This window comes from Pygocentrus nattereri, chromosome 18, assembly GCF_015220715.1.
Source record: "Pygocentrus nattereri isolate fPygNat1 chromosome 18, fPygNat1.pri, whole genome shotgun sequence".
In the NCBI taxonomy this organism is placed as follows: Eukaryota; Metazoa; Chordata; class Actinopteri; order Characiformes; family Serrasalmidae; genus Pygocentrus; species Pygocentrus nattereri.
This window is the reverse complement of record NC_051228.1, coordinates 7,879,106-7,900,470: the sequence shown is the minus strand read 5'-3', so window position 1 is coordinate 7,900,470 and position 21,365 is coordinate 7,879,106. Positions and strand designations below refer to the sequence as shown.

The 21,365-nt window shown below is 40.3% G+C and overlaps 1 protein-coding gene across 6 annotated transcripts in view; it reads left to right on the top strand.

The window, feature by feature from the left end:
• Positions 1-21,365, top strand: part of msi2a (musashi RNA-binding protein 2a) — a 362,909-nt gene that overhangs the window by 2,419 nt on the left and 339,125 nt on the right. For all 6 annotated transcript variants that reach the window (XM_017711902.2, XM_017711900.2, XM_017711899.2 and 3 more), the window contains exon 5: positions 14,184-14,225. In XM_017711902.2, coding sequence (XP_017567391.1) covers positions 14,184-14,225 — 42 coding nt within the window. The remainder of the gene's footprint in view (positions 1-14,183; positions 14,226-21,365) is intronic.

Below are 21,365 nucleotides of genomic sequence, written 5' to 3'. Positions count from 1 at the left end.
ATGCAGCCTGCTTCAATCAGCGTGGTGAATGGAGCGGCGCATATTGAAAAATAAATGGCTTTGATTGCCGGAGTCCGCTTGAAGGGGAGCTTTCGGAGGAGAGAGATGGCTTTTAGATATAGCGGGGAGGGCAAACGTGTCGCTCGTCGTCAGGTAGTGTGAAGATACAGTCACGCTCGGCTCATGACAGTATTGACTTGTTGCTTACCGTTTCGGAGGGGTGGGACGGGGGGTTTAGTAGAGATTGTCTTTTTGTACTTTATGAACGTGAAGGGAAAGGAAGCTGTCGTCAGTGTTAAATTACGGATAACTGTTTAATTCAATTACTTTTTGTTTATTGTTAAATGGCCAGGACCTGTCAGCCTCTGTTAAACGTACATGTAAGTTATATTAAGGGGAATTTCACCGATTTATAAAAATGTAGTGTAATTCAGTCGCTCATTCAGAGTGGGTAGATGTACATTTCTCTATAATGAAGTACACATTTACATTTTGTTACAGTGGTGGTAGAAAGCAGGGATCACAATGTCTGCAGCACAAATAACCATATCAAACCACCAGTGAATCTACACATGCCTCTCTGCTGTGAAATATATATCATCTTGCCACTGTCGGGTCAAACCCTTGTATCTCCAAAATGGTAACTGTACAGGAGAAGGAAAAAACATATACTCTACTTTTAATGTAAGTCAATGGAACCAAAGTTTTTTCCAGGTAGTTTTATGTAATTTCTTATGGTCCCATCATCTTGGAATTTACACACATTATATAGGACTGTGTATATAGAAATTTATATCGCTGCTTTTGGAACGAAACTTTGTATCTTCATTTTTGTGTACATTGCGTGTAAATTTCAGGAAGAATGGACCAAAATAAATGGTGTAAAATGACTTGGGGTATTGGTAATATTGGTAAATATATGTAGTGGGTAACACCTCTGCCTTCTACGCTGTAGACTGGGGTTCAGTCCCTGCCTTTGTTAACGCCCTGCACTATTCCTATAAGAGTCCGTGGGCAAGACTCCTAACACTACCATGGCCTCCCTGTGTAAAATAATCTTGATAAGAGCATCTGAGAAATGCCGTAAATGTGTGTGTGTGTGTGTGTGTGTGTGTGTGTATAATATATATATATATATATATATATATATATATATATATATATATATATGCGCATATATATATATATATATATATATATATATATATATATATATATATATGCAAATATATACATCAGAGTAAAGATTTATAAAATACAACAGCTTTCCGATGTTGTCTGGTTTCTATCACCACCACTGTGAAAAGTTCTGAGTGGGTAAGTTTCTCAATAAAATGGTGCATTTCACACCAAACCACTCTGAAAGACTTTGTTTACATCTTAACTCTTTAAGTATGATGTAGTTTTTCATTTTCCTTTAAGAATAACTCGTCTCATCAACCGAAAGGCCCATTTTCATTTTAGAACCACCTGTTTTGCTAACATTTAAGTATATGGGCACCTCATTAAGTGCATTATTGGCTTTTAACAAGCCAGTAGTTGGTAATCTACTGGCTCCTTGTTACTGCACTATTAAACAAAAGTCATTCAGGTTTGTTTGCTGTTCTAGAGAAAGTGAATTAGAACTGTTGACAGTGGAGGTGATAGGAACCAGACGTCCACCTCTAAAATCTCCCGCACAGAAAGTTACTAACCACATAAAGATGGTGATGAATATACTGCTTGATGTCTGAAATATCGTTTTATGGCAGTTTTTTAGATCAGATCTTAAATGTATGTTTTAAAATCCATTCATGACCGAGAGGAAACCCACAAGGCAACACTGTCCCCAAAGAAAATGATTTGGCATCATCAACATAACATATGATTACTCCCAAGACGCATGTAGGTTCACTGGTGGTTTTGGATAGATGGGTTGTAGACACTGTGGCCCCTGGTTCTTAAAGAGAATCCGAGCTCTTCTGTTCCTCTGAAGTGAAGCATTTTGCATCAGATCACCTGAGAGTGACTTTGTTTGCATCTCCACAATAGAACTGCAGAAATCTGTGTAATTCTCCCATCATGCAAGTAGCTGGTAATTACATGGACTGCTAATTACTACATTATTAAGCAATAACTATGGTGAATTAAACATTTTCCACATCATTTTTACTTGTATTGTACATTGTAATCTATTGCACAACATTTTAAGTGTCCATTATTATGCAATTATGAAGAATTATATAGTCATTAGTTGGTTAACTTATCAAATCATTAGCTGCTGATTAACTGGCTGTCTATTACTACTAGCAGTTATTAGGGTATCTTAAGCATTTTTAGAGCGCTTGCAATGCTCTTATTAAGCCGTATTGAGTCAAAAGCAAAACCTGGAGCAGTTTACTATAGTTACTGCTTGTTAATGTTGTTATAATTAGCCAGCTAATTACCAACTAGTCGTTTATTACAGTGTAATAAATGCATTATAAAGGCATTATAATGCCCCATTTTGAAGCGTCACCTTTTTTTGCACCTTTTGATAGCATCAGGTGTCCTTTATACTGTGTGTTCCTGATGAATGCAGCAATAGAAAGTCCAAAATGACTTGGACAATGCAAGTTTGCGATGTTTTAATCTGTTTCTGTTACCGTTTGAGATGTATGTTTTGTTGCAACATAGGTTTAGATTAGGTTCGAATGGGCTAAATAAGTTTGAGCTGAATCGTGTAGAATGTACTACAGTTGCAGTGCATTCTGGGTTTATGATGTGCCGTCCGTCCTTTTACTGCAGCTAGTGCTTATCCATCTGCTATGAATTGTTCATAAAAATAGAGGTGAGTAATTTGGGGGGGTTGGGGGGGGGGGGGGGGGGCTGTGTTTCTGTTTTGCAGAAAAAGAAAATTAAAGGAAATTGCAGCAAAGCAGGTTATGATTAAAGACACGCTGTTTGGCTCCCATTTTGTCTGCGGAGTGTGAAATGATTTCCAATAATATGCAGGTGCATGCTGCTTTAAAAAGGCCCACACTAACCTTTAAATAAGGCTAGACCGTTTCACTCCTGTTTTCCACCGCCTTCCAGGCTTCGCTGATGGGCACTCGCTGCCATGTAAGGCACATTCAGGTCTTCCTTGGTCTTGTGTTCCTCATTCATGTAAGTTATAATGAACGAGGCACATGAAAACGTAGATCACAGTACAGCAGACCACCGTTCCGGTTGAAAAACTAATGTTGGGTGCTTTTTATCTTCGAGGTTAATTGTGCACAGCCTGTAAAGAATCACCACAGGAAGTCGTGAGGAGAGTGCAGGCTGTAAACTTTCAATCAATAATAGATCTGTTTTTGTAGGTAGTGGATATTTCATTACGATGTGAATTTTATTCTTTTATTGTGCACACAGCCTTGTTCTGTGGAGGTTTTTACTATGTAATAACTATGTAGTTACATAGTAACGATTGTGTAGTATATACTAAATGGATGTTTTGAAGAGTTCATGCATTATAGCCATGTTATTCAAGCTTGGAAAAGAAGCAAGTGACCTCTTTGGATATACAGTACAGCAATTTCCTGATTAAAGTTATGCGCTAATAGGCCGAGTTGTGGAATCGAATCAAAGCACTGCAGCCACAAAGCAGGAATAAAGCTATTTAGACATTTGGCTGATCCTTATGGTGCAGGTGTAGCCTTTAAATACCCCAAACACATGGATCATGATTTGCAGTCGTGTGTAAAAGTTTGGGCACCCCTGACCAAATTGATGTGATGTGAAAATAAGTACACGTCGGCTTCTGTGCACTGGAGGTTAGGGAACTGGCCCTGTGACCGGAAGGTTGCCGGTTCGATCCCCAGTGCCGAAAGTCCATGCCAGCTAACCCCCGATTGCTCCCCGGGTGCCGTGGATAGGGCTGCCCACCGCTCCGGGCAAGTGTGCGCACTGCCCCCTAGTGTGTGTGTATTCACTAGTGTGTATGTGGTGTTTCACTTCACGGATGGGTTAAATACGGAGGTGGAATTTCCCCGTTTGTGGGATTAAAAAAGTATCTCGTAACTTAATTCACTGTTTATTTGCTATGCAATGGGCTAACCTCAGACATTTGCTGAAAAGCTCACCAAAGCCCCAGTTTGAATGAGTGTTCAGACTTTTACATACGACTGTATATAACTTGCTTGCCTGGATCCAAAGGCCTTTTTAAAATCTATGAAATATTGATTCAAGAAAAAAAAGACGTCTTGTTGTTTGTCAGAGAAAGGTGTCATTTCTGCTGGTGTTTGTTACAGGCCTGACACGGATGCGCGCGTATTCATGTTGAGGTGGCTGTTTTTGAACTAGCTCTGCCGACTAGTTTCTCTGTTTACAAATAGGATTACAGTAATTTTAATCCAGCACCAGTATCTGTGGACAGTGACTTTAAATGATGTTTACTGTGATTGGCTCTTTTTGTAAATAGACTACATAAAAGACTGCCCTTATTTTCTGTTGTATTTTCCAGCTGGTACAGATTTGCTTGGGTTTTAGAGAGTCAGTGTCTGTGTTTACATGCAAAGATTTTTACCAGTCTGATTAAATACTATCCGATTGTAGATTGAAGTGTTTATGTGCTCACTGCATGCAGTAATTTAATGGAAAGTCTCAGTTTTTATGCCCTCTACAAGTAATCCGATCCAAAACTACCACTTAGTGTAGACATTACCATGACAGCGAACTTCATGTGAGTCCAGTAAGAGTGAGATGAGCAGCAGTGAGCAGTGCTTGTGTTTTTAATTGCATTAAAATGGTGTCAGACTCAGGAAAACCTCTTTCACGTGTAGTTATAAAGGAAGCGGCGAGAGGAAGGCTTCATGTTCTGAGACACCGTGTTGAACATTGTAATATTTAATAAATGTTTATGCGTTATATTATATATGTTAAGTGTTTTAGTCACAAGTAGTTTAGTTACCAACAGACTTGTGTGGTGGAATCTTGACAGATTGAATTCACTGAGAACTGCTGCTGATTTTTAAAAAAATACATTTGTTGTTTCACTCCTTCCTTCCTTTCCTTTCTGCTTCTTTCTTTCTTTCTTTCTTTCTTTCTTTCTTTCTATCTTTTCTCTTCTCCTTTCTTTTTCTTTCCTTTTCTTCTCTCCTTCCCTTCTTTATGCGTCCATCCTTGCTCTCTTCTACTTATTCTTCCCCTCTTTTTCTTTCTACTGTCTCTTTTATTTCCTTCTTTTTTCTTTTCTCACTTTCTTTCTCATTTTATCACATGTGAATTTTGTGACTCATTCCTTACAAATAGAATTTTAGGATATTCTCTTGCCTTGTGAGCTCTGTGTTTACTTCAGGAGATGCAGTTTGTAAAGGATTGTTGTTGTTGTTGTTATTATTATTATTATTATTATTATTATTATTATTTCTATTTTAGTGGCTGCTTCAGTGTGTTGTCTGATTTGAAAAATGATATATTCCAGTACAGATTTGCAGTCATGAACACAGTGTGCTGAACTCTCTTCAACAGAGCTCTTACTAATAGTAAGGGGTAAAAGGAGATAGAAGGACCAGAGCCTGTTCATTTGCTCTGGTTTAGCTCTGTAGCAGGCAGTGCTGTAAGCGTGCTGTAAGACTGCGTCTGTGCTCTCTTTGCTAACCGCAGTGATAGAATGGGAGCAGACAGCTTGTATGAGGCCTCAGCCACGTATGTGTCTGTGGCACACCTGTGCAGTCACCTGCTTCGGTGCCTCTCGCGGACCAGGCGCCGTTGCTGTGGTTATCTCCGCAGAGGTATACGGTTACACTCTGGAGGATATAAACGTCAGAAAAGAGATGATGAGTCATTTTCTGCTGTTCCTTCTTTAGTTACCAAACAGCACTGCCATCTCAGACGGTCTCAGAGACGTCCACGCTAGAAAACAGGCTCGAGTTTGAATGCTGTGGTCATTTTAGATGAATTTAATTTCAAGGTCAAGAATCATTACTGTTACTGTATTACTGTATTACCGTTAATAGTAAGTGTAATTTGAAATATCTGATGGACTTAGTTTCATAATTATCGTGCAATTACAGTGTAATTGCATAATTAATACACTTGTTACATATAACATATTTGCATGTGATGTACATTCAGGCTGCTGGTTTATTTTTTATTCAAGAAAGTCTAAAAAAGAAAGTAAATCGTGTAAATTTCACTTTTTACTATTACTTGATGTATTTAGTGTTATATAATTATTACGTATACAAAATTACATTTTCATGTTATATGCATTCTGGTCTGAGTCTGCACGACTGATTCTTGTTTGCTTCAAAAAATTATAAAAAAAAAAAAGCGAAAGCAAAAAAAGACCACGTCATGTTAAACCGCAGTTCATTCCATTTCCAAAGAGTGTACAGGCTTTGGCTAAGTCTTTTCCTTTTTTCAGCCTTAAATAACTTCATTTGATTACGTTCTATACTATAGTCATAACTATGTAATTACATATTTATTACGCAGCAAGTTAAGCAGGGAGTTGCATTTACATCTCTTTTTCTTTCTGAATTGACAGATTTTTGCTGTTTCTTTCCTCAAAACAAGACTTAACAAAATACCCCCTCTTTTATGTGTGAATGTAGATGCAGCATTCTGATTCTGTAGGTTCTGCATGTTTTCGGCTTGTTTTTGACCTACAAATAAGAAATAACTGCCGTGCACCAATACACCACCTTTGTGTTCCAGCCAGCTCCATTATTTCTTAAGACGTCCGTCAGCCGGAGCACATTAGCCGAGAGAGAGAGAGAGAGAGAGAGAAGAAAATGTTCCCCAGAAGCTCTCATAATGAACAGAATCCATAGGAAGATCTAAGCTGTAAGGATGTAAAGCAATTGGCTTCTGCCCTGATTCCTCTACTCAACCCCCCCGCCCCACCTCACCGAGCAGGCCCTGAGAGACAGAGCAGGAAAAACCCTGCCAAAGCAGATAAAACGGGCAAAGGGAGCAGAGCGTTAGTTCAGGTTTGCTCCTAACAGCCCGGCCTTCTTAGAAAGCGCCTTCTTCAAACAGCGACTGAAACCTCTGTGTTCTGTGGTCAATTTCTGTCTCATTAATATCAGCTTACAAAGTATAACTGATTATTGATTGAGGTTGCATATGCAGGGGATGGAGATCTTGCAGTGATTTATCACCGTGGATACGATGCTGAACGCTGGACGACAGTCCTTAGATGAAGTAGGGCTGCACGATGTGGACGTAAAAGCACAAAGACTTTTGTTCTGCAAGCAAATAACAAAAAATACAAAAGTCAGAACTGTGGACATGTTTCTAAGAAACTCAGCCTTTCCTGAATAGCTTTTTCTATAAAGGCTACAAAACGGATGTTATAAATTGTTGCTGTAGGAGCAAAACTTTGTCTCAGTTTTTGCTGTTTTTCAGTTTTTGACGTAATATGGAAATGCCTGTTTGTCCTTTACAATGTGTGTAAATTTGATGATGAACGGACCAAAAGAAACGACCCAAAATGATTTGTGAACATCTCTGGTTCCATCAACTCACATTAAAAGTAAAGCAGGTTTTTTTTCCTTTACCATTTTGGAGATTTGAGGTTTTGTTCTGACAGCAGCGAACTGTATCATATTTATGCATATAGGCCAATATAAAGACCAATAAGCTTTAACGTTATCCTTATATTCCTGGATTTACACTCGACTGTTTTATCAGCTCCACTTACCAAACTGTCCCCTTGGACAGTTTATAAGGTTCATCTGGCGTCAGTCACGTTATTCTTATTCTGTTACAACTTCTTAACACTGAAAGAGGTGTTTTTTTAGTTTTATGCATTTTTGGGTCTCTTTATCTAGAAAACAAAAAAGTTCTATCTCCAAAGCCAAACTCCAGCTTAGTTCTAGAAGGTTCTATCTGTGAGCCAATCAGCACCTCAAGCACACACAAGAGGACCAGGCTCTACTTCTTCTCTGCTCAATGACTGCGGGAAAAAAAACTTTATGAAACATAAAAAAACACGTTGCTGAAACTCTGCCTGTCTTTTTACAGCTCTTTAAAAAGTCTTATCGTCTTAAATATTATAAATATTAAACCTTAAAGGTAATTAACTAGTATGCCGGGGTCTTAATTACGACATAAGCATTCATTTCATTCATTCATCCTTTCTTCTTCTTTTTTTTCACAGTATAAGACATTTTTGTCTCATTTAATTATTGATATAAACAACATTACTGATATAAACAAAGCCTTATAACCACATTTACACTCGCTTGCTGGGACAGTTTATCACAGTAACTGGTAGCTGTCTAACCTAATGGACACAAACTAATGGTTCCTGCCTAAAACTGACCTTTATATTTAATCTGCAGTGCTTTTCTGAATAAGAAAAAGTCCTGAAATGTGAAATAAATGTCATAGTAAATAAGCAATAAAGATGAATGTTAAAAATGTCATGGAAAGCACTGATTTTAGCTTTCTGATAATGTAGATTAAGTGACCCTAATTAGTCCAACAACAGGGAAATTTCACCTCTGCGTTTAAGCCACCTGTGCGGTGAAACACCACATACACACTAGTGAGCACACACACTCTAGGGGGCAGTGAGCAGCCCTATCTGCAGCACCCGGGGAGCAGTTGGGGGTTATGTGTCTTGCTCAGGGGCACCTCAGTCATGTACTATCGGCTCCAGGGATCAAACCGGTGACTTTCCGCTCGTAAGGCTGGTTCCCTAACCTCCAGCCCACGACTGCCCCCTTAACTCTTAACTAGACACTCTGGTACAACATTAAGTTCCTTTTAAACATATTACATGAAAACTGTATGTTCTTTGATATAAATTGCTTTTTTTAACTTTATAACTCAGAAATTGAGTCTTTAGGATTAGAAGGTTCGTTTGATCTGTACCAAAAAACAAATTTATCAATTTTATATGGTTTTGTTGTTGTACGTTTAGAATGTGTGTCATTTCATATATGAAAGAAACGTGTTCCACCTCAGTTTTCCACCTTCATCAAACGTGTTCCACCTATCAGTTTTGCTATTTCGGATGCCGAATCTTTAACGCTCAGAATCTCAGAGCTGCTTAGAACGCAGCTAGAACCATATTATTTAAATATAGGAGGACTTTGTAGTTCTACAGTTACTGACTGTGGTCCATCTGTTTCTCTGATACATTGTTAGCCCCCTTTCACCGTTTTTCAAGGGTCAGAACCCCACAGGACCACCACAGAGCAGGTTCTGTCTGGGTGGTGGATCATTTTCAGCACTGCAGTAACAACGATGTGGTGGTGGTGGTGGTGTGTTGCACTGGTACGAGTGGATCAGACACAGCGGTACTGCTGTGTGCTTCATATGAATGCAGATTGGATTTCCGCAACTGAAAGGACACAAATTGTTGGCATTTGTCCGTCACCCAGGTCCACAGAGGAGCCATTCACCCCAAAGGCCGCGCCCTAAAAGCAGGTGCGCCCTGATTGGCCCAAAACAGCGTCTCTTTAAAAAAAAAAGTCTCAGCTTTTGATGAATGAAAGCGAAACTTACAGCGATGGCGAGTTTTGATTTTTTCTCTTCTCTTTTTTTTCCTGAATGCCACGTGTAGCGGGTTTTTATGCATATTTAAATTGCCAGTGTTGATTGCTGTGTTAATCTCAGCCGGCACTTTTCATCAGACTCCGAGCTTTTCCTCTTTGTGCCTCCGACGCTGTGATATTCCGAATCAATACGCGTAGACTTGTTCCAGAGGAGATGGAGTTTGGCGTTTTCCTTCAACGTGTTTGCGAAAGAGAAAGTTGCAAAAGGGATATTTTGTGTGTGCGTGTGGGCTTTTACAGAGAAACCACTCATCAAAAAGTCAAACTGCTTTGCAATTCAAAGCGTGCTGTTGTCTTTGCTCTGATAGGGCTGCTTCCATGGAGTAATTGAGGTTGAATTGGTTGTGCCTGGGGCTAATTGCTAAAACGAATCATTACATGGAATTCATTATGAGGAAGGTTACCATACCCAGGTGTTATGGAATTCATCTCCTAAATTGACCTGATTTACAGAGATAACAGTCATAACTCTGTCAAATGGAATTATGGTGGTGTAGGGGGGGGGGGGTTATTGCGGTACTCCAGACAAATTTCTCATCTCCCCGTCACTCTGGCAAATGAGGCACACGACGGGGTAATGAAGGCGTGCTCCAGATAACACCAGTGTCGCCTTAATTTCTCTTAAAGCGTCGTTCAGTAAGAGTGTAGCAATGCATCGGGACGTTGTTGTGGCGCAATGTAACACTGCGATTACACAATAATAAACGAGAGGGAGTGCTACAGCGTGAGATACTGCCATTGTTGTGAAGCATCACTCACATGAAGCAAAGTTACAGCAGTGCCAACAGCACCCTCTAGTGGAGGGCCTGACAACTGTGAGTGAGTGAGTGAGTGAGAGACTGTAAATACATTGTAAAATATTAGAAGTATTTGTATCATATAAAAATGTACTGTTCAGAGTTTGCAGGATGTTTAAAAAAAAAAAAAATTGGAAAAACAAAATCACTTAGCAGATCTGTCTAAGAACTGTCTGGGTGTGGCCTAATATTCCGATGACATCATCAACCTTTGCAATCCTGTGGAATTGCAGTGTAAAATATAGAATTATTTGTATTACATGAAAATTGAGTGTCCAGAGTTTGCTGGATGTCTAACACTCCCCGAACTAAACAGTGCAAGTGCCGAGAAATTAGTTAAGCTGGCTCTACGTGTCCACTGTTGTCCAACCCAGTGTCCACTGACTAATAATCTTGGCCTTTGATAATGTGACGTCTTACAGTTAGTCAGTAAGTACAGTTCTTATTCACTTTACTGCTGGGAATGCTGGTTGAACGAACAGATGAGTGGAGCTAAGTTATGCTTGCAAAGCTAGCTTTCGCTTGGTGGTTAGCTTTCTTCTTGAGCAGGACAAAACAGTCCAAATCAAAACAAACTCAGCTTTTTTTGCGTATAGATGTACTCACGTTAGCTTTATTAATGTGAATGAGTGTCAGGTATTATTGGAAACTATTGTGATATTGAATTTTATCAGTATTGTCAGCCTTAGCTAACATTTGTTGGGCCTCAAACATGAAGTGTCTTCAGTTGAGCATAGAAACCATGTTGTTGTTTGACATGCATTGAAGTGATTATGTCAAGAATGGAGTGGAGCTTCTCCACTTTCAAGCAAAGTGTCGGATGCATATTGTATGCAGTGGGCACTATAATGACACTGTCCTGATGGCATTGCACGGACCCCCACAGGAGGCAAACCTTCAGCACGGTCCGGGGTGGGAGAGATATGGCACCGCGACGTAAAGCGTTTGCCTTGCTGAACACAGACAAGTAATTTTCTGCAAGAGAACAATTTCGATCTGTTTACGTTTTGCCCCACAACCCCCCCCCCCACACACACGCTCACCCCACAACCCCCTCCTTTCCCACCAGCCCTGCTACGTCTGCCTGGATGAGATTGTTTGAAAGTTCTCTTTTAAAGAGCCGTATATTAAAGCTGAGCGAAGGCAGCGTGACATTGGTGCATGAAATAGTTTCTCTTCATTCCAAATGCAAGATTGATAAGGCTCCCACTGCAAGCCTCTGTACCAGTTAACCAGAAGGAGGGGGGAAAAAACCAGAGAAATTAACAAGATGACAAACCAAAGGAAGAGAAAAAAAAACTTGGCTCTGAACCAAATCTGATGTCCTCTCTTTATTTTTTCAGTTTTTAGAACAATCGCGAATCCGTGAGTCATTTTTTTTGGTGGCGTTATCTCTCAATGTTGTCCCCAAACTCCCCAAAGGCAGTGTTCTACCTGTAGCCCGCTGCTGTTATCAGCGAGGCGTGATGTGTGCGTATCTCTGTGTTTGTGTCTCTTTTAAACATGTTGTCTACAGAACGCTTTCATTTTCCTGCCTGTTTAAAGTTACGCTGTAGTAAAAGAACTGCCAGTGAATGACAGCATTAAAAGTTATTACCATTGTTATTCTTCTTCTTATTCATTACTATTTCACTGCCAGCCAAAATGGACATTAAGTACAACTTATTCTTTTTTTAGGAGATATTTTTGAGTAGGTTGGATACAAGATGATTCACTTGCACAAGGAAAGAGAAGTTTCTAACAACCACCTGTAAGACCTGGTAGACAACTATCACTGTCCACCAGAACGGCAGTTAACGCTTTCGTCTTTGAGGGAGAGGGAACACATTAAATGCTGAAATTTAGATTTAGTTAATGAGACTTCTGCAGTGCCTCTTAAGAGACATGTATTTTTTTTCTTTAGGTAAAGCATCAGATACTATTAGGTGCATTCCAGATACTGTGTGGTGGGCACCAGATACTATTAGGTCCACACCAGCAAACTAGATTCTGTGTGGTGAGCACAAGATACTATCAGGAGAGCACCGGATACTATTAGGTGCATAGTGGACACTATCAGGTGTGCACTAGATACTATTTGGTGAGCACCAAGTACTACTAATGCATCTGGTGCATACCTGAAAGCATCTGGTACAGATACTATTAAATGTGCACCAGATGCAATCAGCTGAGCACCAGATACTGTGTGGTGAGCATTGGATAGTTTCAGGTGAGCACCAGATACTATCTACTTAACACTACTGGTGTTAAGTGTTGCCAGATTGGGCGAGATCCCCCAGATGAGCATTTTACACTGCTTTGTTAGAATCATTTTTGATTCATGACCTTTTAGTGTGTCAGTTTCTATTAGGTTCTGTGAAAAAACTGTGCAAGAAATAAATAAAAGCAAAGTAGCAAAAAATAACAATAATACGAATAACAATAATAACGATTGTTATTTGTTGGAAAAAAGTGTTCATTCCGTCATTAAAGTGAAATGTGCCTTGTACTTGGTGATCTCAGCAGAAGAACGTCTGAGGACAAGCCTGAGACATTTTGGGCTAAATGTGGGTGGTAATCTAGACTGATAAGGTTGGGTGTTATTAGATTAGATTAAATTGCAGCGCCACTGAGATATTGATACAATTTAGACACTCCAGTATTGGCTGATACACATGCAATATTTATGCTTTCACCCCGTTAAATCTCAGACTTATTACATACTAGGACTTACTATTCAGTAACTACAGTTCAAACTGGTTGAACTACTCTTAGGTTATAGAAGTGTGTAATAAGCCAGTGATTCCTGGACAGTTAAGGGGTTAAAAAGATGCAGCTTTAAAATGAGCTGTTTTTAATCGAAGCACTTAAGATGAGCATCTGAAAGTCAGGTATCATGCTCGGTCAGTCTCATACCCCCACAGGAAGAACCACACAGCTATCAGCATCACATAGTGTCAGTCAGCGTGCAAGTATTTTAGGGTAGATTTGTCTTTTTTCCATAAAAACTCTGATCCTGCGTTTTCTGTTGATATAACTGATACCTGTTATCTGTAATTACGGCTAATACTGATTGTTGTCGTAATCGTTGTTGTTGTTGTCAGGAGTATAAACCTCTGACAATTTGATTTGTTGCCAATTCTTTATCAAACAGCTCATCATGCATCACAAAATCTCAAATTTCAGCGCAGTTCAGTTGGATTGTTTTAATCATTTAAAAAAGGACAATTAATAAATGTGACTGGAAAACCTGTCTGTACATTTTTATGGATTATTCTCAAGAATCTCAAAAGGAAATTCCACCAGTTTTTCAAAAATTCTACATAATGAAGTCATTCAGATGTATATAGAATCATTCAGAGTGGTTTGGTGTGTAAACTTTACGTGGCACTGGACTCTTCAAAAACTCATGTAGGTTCTCTGGTCATTTGGGATAGTAACAAAATTACTATATATGCACTGTTGACATGGTGACCCCTGGTTCCTATCACCCCCACTTTAAAGAAATCTGAGTCTGTAAGTTTCTCTACAATGAGGTACATCACGTCAGACCACTCTGAGTGACCGTTTAATTCTCAACGGCTGAATTCTGCAGAAATTCCAAAAAGTCTGCAGTTCTCCTTTAATAATGCCAAAGTGAGCACACGTTTTGTTGAGTTTAAGTCTAGTGATTTGTTATCAGTAGATTTAAATTTTAAAATTGATTCAATTGAATCACCTTCAGATTAATGTCCCGATGCATCAGTGCATTTTTTTCTGCTCTAGTTGTGATGATATTACTTATGCTGTTATAGTTTTTATTTCTTTTTTTATTAATATCATTACTGCTCGTTGTTGTTTTGCATTTCGTACTGTACTTACCCAGCCTTCTTTTTCTCTCCTATGTTACTCACAGATCGATCCCAAAGTGGCCTTCCCTCGACGTGCTCAGCCTAAGGTAAGACTGCGTTGGTTCAGCGTTTGTTCAGCTGGCCGCTGGTGCTGTCTGAAAGCTGCTTTAGCTGTGATAAAAAGCCCTGCTGAACTCTTCCTCCTGTGATGAGAGACACATATCGGACATCTGAATCTCAGCGTTCGTGACCCAAGGCCACTTCTGCTTGTCTTGCTTGTTGTTGATGACCATAGATCAGACCTTAAGGGTCAGTGTGGGCCCACTGTTATGGCTACATATCTTACATATTCATTTCATAGTAGCCTTAAAGGAGTACTTCAGTGTTTTTCAGTATAAGTTCTGTGAGTACAGTCAGTTAGCACTGACCATTTTGACTCCTACCACATTTGGGTGGATGGCAGTGGGCAGTTGTTGAAGCACCTTCTCGTTGGGTTCTGTTATAAGCCTGTTTGGTTTTGTTGAGTTCTGTGGTTTGAAGGCAGGTTTGGAGTCCAGTTTCGTGCTGGAACGGAGAGGCTAGCGTTGCTAGCAAACACCAGAACACAGTAGTCACCAAAATTATCCACTATTGTCTCTGTTGAAATTTCACCAAAACCTCTTTGAAAGGTTGAGCTGACTGTGGATGTGGTTCAGGAGACAGTGTGACTTACTGTAAACTGTAAAAATGAATGGACCTGCAGGCAGCGATTGTCATAAGTATAGAGGAATCTGATCTAACATCAGTCCTGCTTTGTGAATACCAGGTAGGTTTAGCGTCTTAGTTTTGGTCATTTTGCCCCAGGTGGATGGGTTTAGAGTCCTGGTTTTGGTAATTTTGCACCAGGTGGACGGGTTTAGTCTTGGTTTTGGTGATTTTGCCCCAGGTGGACGGGTTTAGAGTCTTGGTTTTGATCATTTTGCACCAGGTGGGTGGGTTTAGTCTTGGTTTTGGTGATTTTGCCCCAGGTGGATGGTTTAGAGTCTTGGTTTTGGTCATTTTGCACCAGGTGGACGAGTTTAGAGTCCTAGTTTGGTCACATTAGAGGACGGGCGATATGGCTTTGGTGATCAGGTAGCTGTTTCATCTCTGCAGTTTTTCGAGGTCTCCGCTTGGGTTGTAATTGCTTTTCTGTGTTGGTTTCTGCTCCGCACTAATGTGGTTCTAGAGGTTGTCATTAGATTATTTCTTTTTTGTCTCATGACTTTGGAGACCATTGTCTGGTACGAGTCCGTTTCGCGTCTTTTTATTGTGCTTTTTTTTTTTCCTCCCTTCCTCCCAAAACAAGCTAAGATCGATAATGGATTTCAAGCCCCCCCATCCACCCCCTCCTTTTTCCGCGTGCTTTTCAGAGAGGTATTGTTACCGAGTGAATCAGGTTTCAAACGGGAGGAATTGGCAGGGAAAGCTTCCAAAGCCAGAGCACATGGTGTCTTAAGGGTATCGGCATATGGTGGAGAAACTACCAGGCTTTTTTTTCCCCCTTCTTTCCTCCCCCTCTTTCTTCCCTCATTTGCTCGTTCGTTGCCTTAACCTTTTCTCTTCTGTGCCACGGCCCGAGTGGGGAAAAAACCAGAAACAGTTGAGGCATTTTGCAGCGCAGATACTGTTGGGGGGGGGGGGGGGGGGGAGACGGACGGAAGAAAATACGTTTTGCGCTCGGAGGCACGGCTGTTATTATTTTTTTATTTTTCACTTTTTTTCAGACCTTCCAGAACAATATGATCTCTGTAGCAGAGGCTGGGATATGAAAACCGAATTGCCAATTTCAGAGAGACAAGAATGGCTTTCTCACTCAGGAGCGAAGTGTCAATCCTGTCGCCGGCGAATCGCTCTTTAAAAGCCGGGCGACGGATTAAAATAATGTGCCCTGGATAAAAAATAAAAAACCTGCTTTGAGTGTTTTTTTTAAAGGCGAGCTGAAGGGCAGGCTCATTAGCGAAGAAAGGAGGTTTTATTTGTTTTAGTATTAGGCAGAGAATGTGGATTTCAAAGGATCTGGGAGCAATAGGATTAAGGCAGATAGATTAGCATTGCACAGCTTTTTTCCTTCATGTAAAATTGATTTAAGGCCCTACATAAGCAGTCTGGCTCAGAGAGCTTCACTCTGTTTTGCATTTGTCATCATTTCTCTCTCTCTACCTCCCTCTCTCCCTCCCGCACTCTCGCTCTCACTCTCGCTCTGTCCTTCCGCCCGGTGGCCGGGACGCTATGTGGAGGTATCGGTTTCAGCTCTTTCAGTGAGCGGGCAGGTGCGTGGAAGGCACAGAGTGAAGCTGGAGCTGCTGATGAATAAGCCCGGCCTGTCCGGGCGCCTCTGTTTGTTTGCGCTCCTTGTACCAGTCTTGTAGCCGGACCGGTGTCCGCTACTAGAAATCGCCAGTGATAACGAGAGCAATATTAGCCGTTTCTCACTCAGCTCTTTTGAACAAGTGGAGGCCGTGCTTGCTTACGTCCAGATCCGTATTTGTGTTGCGTTTGAACGTAACAGAGGGGACTTGAATTTGAATTGGTTGTTGTTCGTACAGTCTTGCATGTTTTTGCCACTTTTTTTGTCGTTCAGCGACAAAAGTCAGAAAAGCACCTGCGAAAGAAGCGTGTGACAGAAATTTACACAAGCTTCAACAACAAAATACAGTCCAAGTGCAAATGTTTAACCGTTTTTGTTGATTTTTTTTTTTTTTTAAGTGAAAATAAGTGAACACACCCTCGACGGCTCTTTCTATTTATATTAGCCTATTTCAACATAACCTGCACTACAATTCCCAGCATGCACCGCAACATAACGTGTGATCTATGGGAGGCAGATCTAGTTCAGGCAAATTGGCAGTTTTAAAGAACTTACAGTTCACTGGAGACATTTAAAGAGGTTTAACAGTGATCTGCAGCTTATGTAGTCTGTTGTTTTATATAAAACAATCTGTTTTTATGGAAAATGACTTTCAAATTGTTCAGGTAGTGCACAATTTTTTTTTTGCCGTTAATGTAGAAATACAATCAAAACACAGCCGGCCTTCGGTTCAAGAGTTTGAGACCTCTGCTCTAGGGGAACACACTTAAATACAGCACTTTTCTGCGCATTTTAGTGAATAATTTCTATTTGCTGACTTTAAAAATGAAATTTCAACTGTGCCATAATACACCAAAACTTTTATTTACCCAGTATGTTAAATTTAGCAAATGAACATTGCTTGGGGCTTTGAAATGTGCAGAAGACATTTTTACACACAGCCAAAGTTCAGTCTTAGGAGTTGGTTGCACATTTGCCCATTTATACTGGCTTCCTGACAACTCCTCATATTTCAGACCCACAGCACTGAGTTGTCTTCTCACAGTGGAAGGACGGCTGTGGATGTTTTCAGATCTGAGGCAGCTTTAAGTGCTGTTTATCTGATGGGGGCAGTTTTGGTGTCTACCAGGTCTTCCAGGTGGTTGTTAGGAATTTCCCTGTATCTGTTTACCATTTTTTTGAACTCGTATTTTTTTAACTCTAGTTTTGGAAACTTCCACGTATTTCTTTTCTCCTTTCTTATGCAAGTGGGAGTTAAATTGGTATTTAAATGTGAAACTGGCTGTGTAATAGATATGCAATTTCATAATTTCAATAGTATAGCTTTTAATTGTAAACCTATTAATCGGCTAATCAGAGAGTCTGTATGTGGGCCCCGGCTTCACTCACTGAACTACATAACTTGCATATTAGAATCAGAGCAGTTATTAAGCAATAAGTCTGGAGATTTATAGCTTATTAGTAAGTGTAGGGTTCAATAGACGGAGGACCCTGGCCTTGTTGGAAGAAAGTGTGATGATGCTTTTGAGTTTCTAGTTGACTTTTTGTTTTCGCTGATATATTTTACATTGTTAAACTGTAGTCATAGTGAAACATCTTAATATATGCTGTTCTACTTTCATATTGACGAAGCAGCAGCGCTGCCACTTCATCAGTGATTCCGTATTAACGCTGTTTTGCTCTGATTTATACGACAGATAGTATGACGGTAAATATACTAGAGCGCTAGTCGGGAATACCCGTTCGTGTGTTTTATTTAAACGTTGTGTGCTTTTATTTTGTTTAAAAAGTTTGCTCTCAATCCAGAACACATACGGGGATATGTTCACCTGAACATGTAAAGAAAAAAAAGTAGAAAAACATTATTTACACATTTTTTGTCATTGTCTTACATTGAAAACAGAGAATTGTCATAAGTACAGTCACAAACTTGAATTTATAAGGATTTCAGTGCTAACTATGTAATAAACTAATAAACTGTGGAATAACAGTAACAGTGCTGTACAGCTGATGTAAATACATGGTTCTGTTCATGTCCACAGACTGTTTTGTTCTACATGTAAATATTTATTCATAGTTTATTAATGTTCCACATGTTTATTAATGTTTAACATGGCCGATGGTTGAGAAAGTTGAACCTGAGATCGAAATCCTGCAGGTCTATGAGACAGGCAGAGCGTGACTGGCGCTAGAAGAGCCTCTCTCGTCCTCATAAATCCACCCTGGTGTGATTCACTCTCCGCTATCATTTGTGTAGATGAGTCTGCCGAGCCGGCGGGACACGCGGCCTAATGAGAGAGAAATGCTGAAGCTTGTGAGCTGCTAAAGAAATCAAAAGCAAAACGGCTGCCGTCCCCACATGCGCACACACCCCCCAACCTCCTTCCCCTGTTCTTTGTGCGAAATGGGGCCCAATTGTGTCTTTCTCGAGAAACACGGGGGGAGAGAAGCCGGTAGCCGAGGTGACGCTTGCTAGCTGTTTGTCGCTGCTGTTGCTGCTGCTGCTGCTGTTGTTGTTGTTGTTGTTGTTGTTTTGCGCAGTGATGTCGCAACAGATCCCGGCGTGTCCCGACACGATTTTAATTGCCGCTGGGGCCACGGCTACTCGCGCCGCGAGAGGAGCTCGTTATAGAAATGAAGGCTCGTCACGAAGCTTCAGAAGAGGTGACCGCTGAGCTGTTAACGCTTTCCCTGACACCGAGCCTGCTTTGTTGGGCCTGCGTTCATATTTCAAGTGACACAAATCTGATTTTTTCCGAGCAACATGAACACAGAATCAAATTTGAGCACTTCTGAAAGCTGCCCTGTCACATCCAAACCCAGTATTAACTACCTGTCTGTCTATATGACTGCAATGTGAACAGTAGACCGAAAGTTGTGTTTTTTTAATGTAAGCATGCACATATCACCGTGCTCACATCTGACTTGGCTATATCAGTGTGACATTGAAATTAAGTAGCATTTAGAACGATTCATTTTGTTCAGCATTGTTTGTTTTTTATTGCTACAGCATTTATGGATGATATCAAAATATAATTTTTTGTTCATTGCCCATGTAGGTTCTGTAGGTCATGTCAGTGCGAGTAGAGCAGAAGTGTGTTCACACTGCCAAAAGATCACTCTTGGGTCACTTAGGCTGTGTTCACATTACCAGGCTGAAGTGGCACAAATCTAATGTGACCCAAATCTGGGGTTTTCCGAGCTGTGTGAACAAAGCTGATCAAAGCCACTTTCATACGTGGTCCATGACTGGATACATTTGAATCGTAGCAACCTTAATGAGAGTGGTCATATTGTAATTTGTGGGTTTTTTTCATTAACGTGGCAACAGCACCTAATTTGAAATTAGACTGTTCCTATTACAAGGTTGAAGTGGCATAAATTAGATTTCTTATCTTAATGTGTCACAGATCTGATTAAACATGTAGCACACACAAATCGTCTTGTTTCAAATCAAATCTAGGCCAATTTCATATGCAGTCTTGGATCAGGTACATATCGGATTCATAACTATGTGATGTGACTGTAATGTGAACATGAGCTTAGTGCCAGAAACAGGTGCAAAAGCAATTAATCTGTTTTTCTTTTCATCTTTGTTTTTCACTGAGATCTGTTCAGAGCAAATTATCTCTGTGATGATGGCTTGTTCTGCTAGTTAGTTTGTTGTTGTTCATAATGCACGTGATTCCTTTAAGTGACATTATTGAGTTGAACGTCAGTCATTTCGTGGCACACATGTGCTCACATTAATGGCAGCCCATGTGAATGTGAACTGTAAAAAATCTGAATCGAGGCTTGTAATGCAGCGAGTGTGAGTGCTGAGAGTGGATTCGAGCTTACAATCTGCACTCCAGTGAATTATGCTACCAAGTTGGGCCGAACACATACCGACCCAGGAGAACTGGTCGAGCGCTTATTTGGTTTTATAGTGGGCTGGAGAGAGTGGCTGGCTGCGGCAGGCTCCAGTGGAGTGTTTTGGTAAGCGCTCTGGGGCCGTGTTGTGCTGGTAACGTTCTTATCCTGAGAGCAAAGCTCCCGCGAGGTCTGTGGTGCTGGGAGCCCAGGGAGAGAGAAAAAAAACGTGTTGCTTGGTGAGAGAGCTCCAAGCCAAGTTTTTAATGAAGTCCAAAGGTAACGCCTGTCACACACACACACACTTATACACACACAAATGCTTCCAGACACCCTGCCTCACTCTTACTCACTGCATGAGGAGAGAGGCCCAGGAGCTTTGCTGCTTTGCTCTTTCTACAAGCCCTCAGCTCCAATGCCAATTAAGACACCAGGCAAGGGCCTCCGTTTTTCTCATCACTTCTGTTTACCTCGATCACTCTTTCTTGCTTTCTTCCTTCTCTGTCTTTCTCTTCTAGAGGTACACGACATACAGCTGTATTATTTTCCGATATTTTCTGATAAATGCAAAATTAATGACGTAGTTATTATTTAGTAGGGCTGCACAATATGCACAGGAAATAATATGCAAAATAAAAATAGTGAAATAACCGCATTTTGTGCACTGTAAGTGCCACTGATGTGAAGTACTGCTTTTAAGAAGCATCCAAACTATTTGACTGCTAACGGTGCCCCATTGTGGAGAACTTGTAGCCCACAAATGTGAGTGAGTTCCATGACATGCTTCATTCTATAAACACAAATATGTACACTTTTTATTTTCAATATAGGCATACAAATGAATAGACATATTATCGCGGTCAGAACAAAAATCGCTGTCTCCACAATTGTAACTTTTTCAGGAGGAGGAAAAAATATTGGAAAAAATATTTTGGTGCATTTTTATTGGTCCATTCATCATGACATTTTAAAGCAATTTACCACAGCTGGTGTTTATAAGTTCAAAAAATGTAAGAAGTGGATATATGAGATCAGCTCATTTGCATCCCATACATGTGTTTTGTGA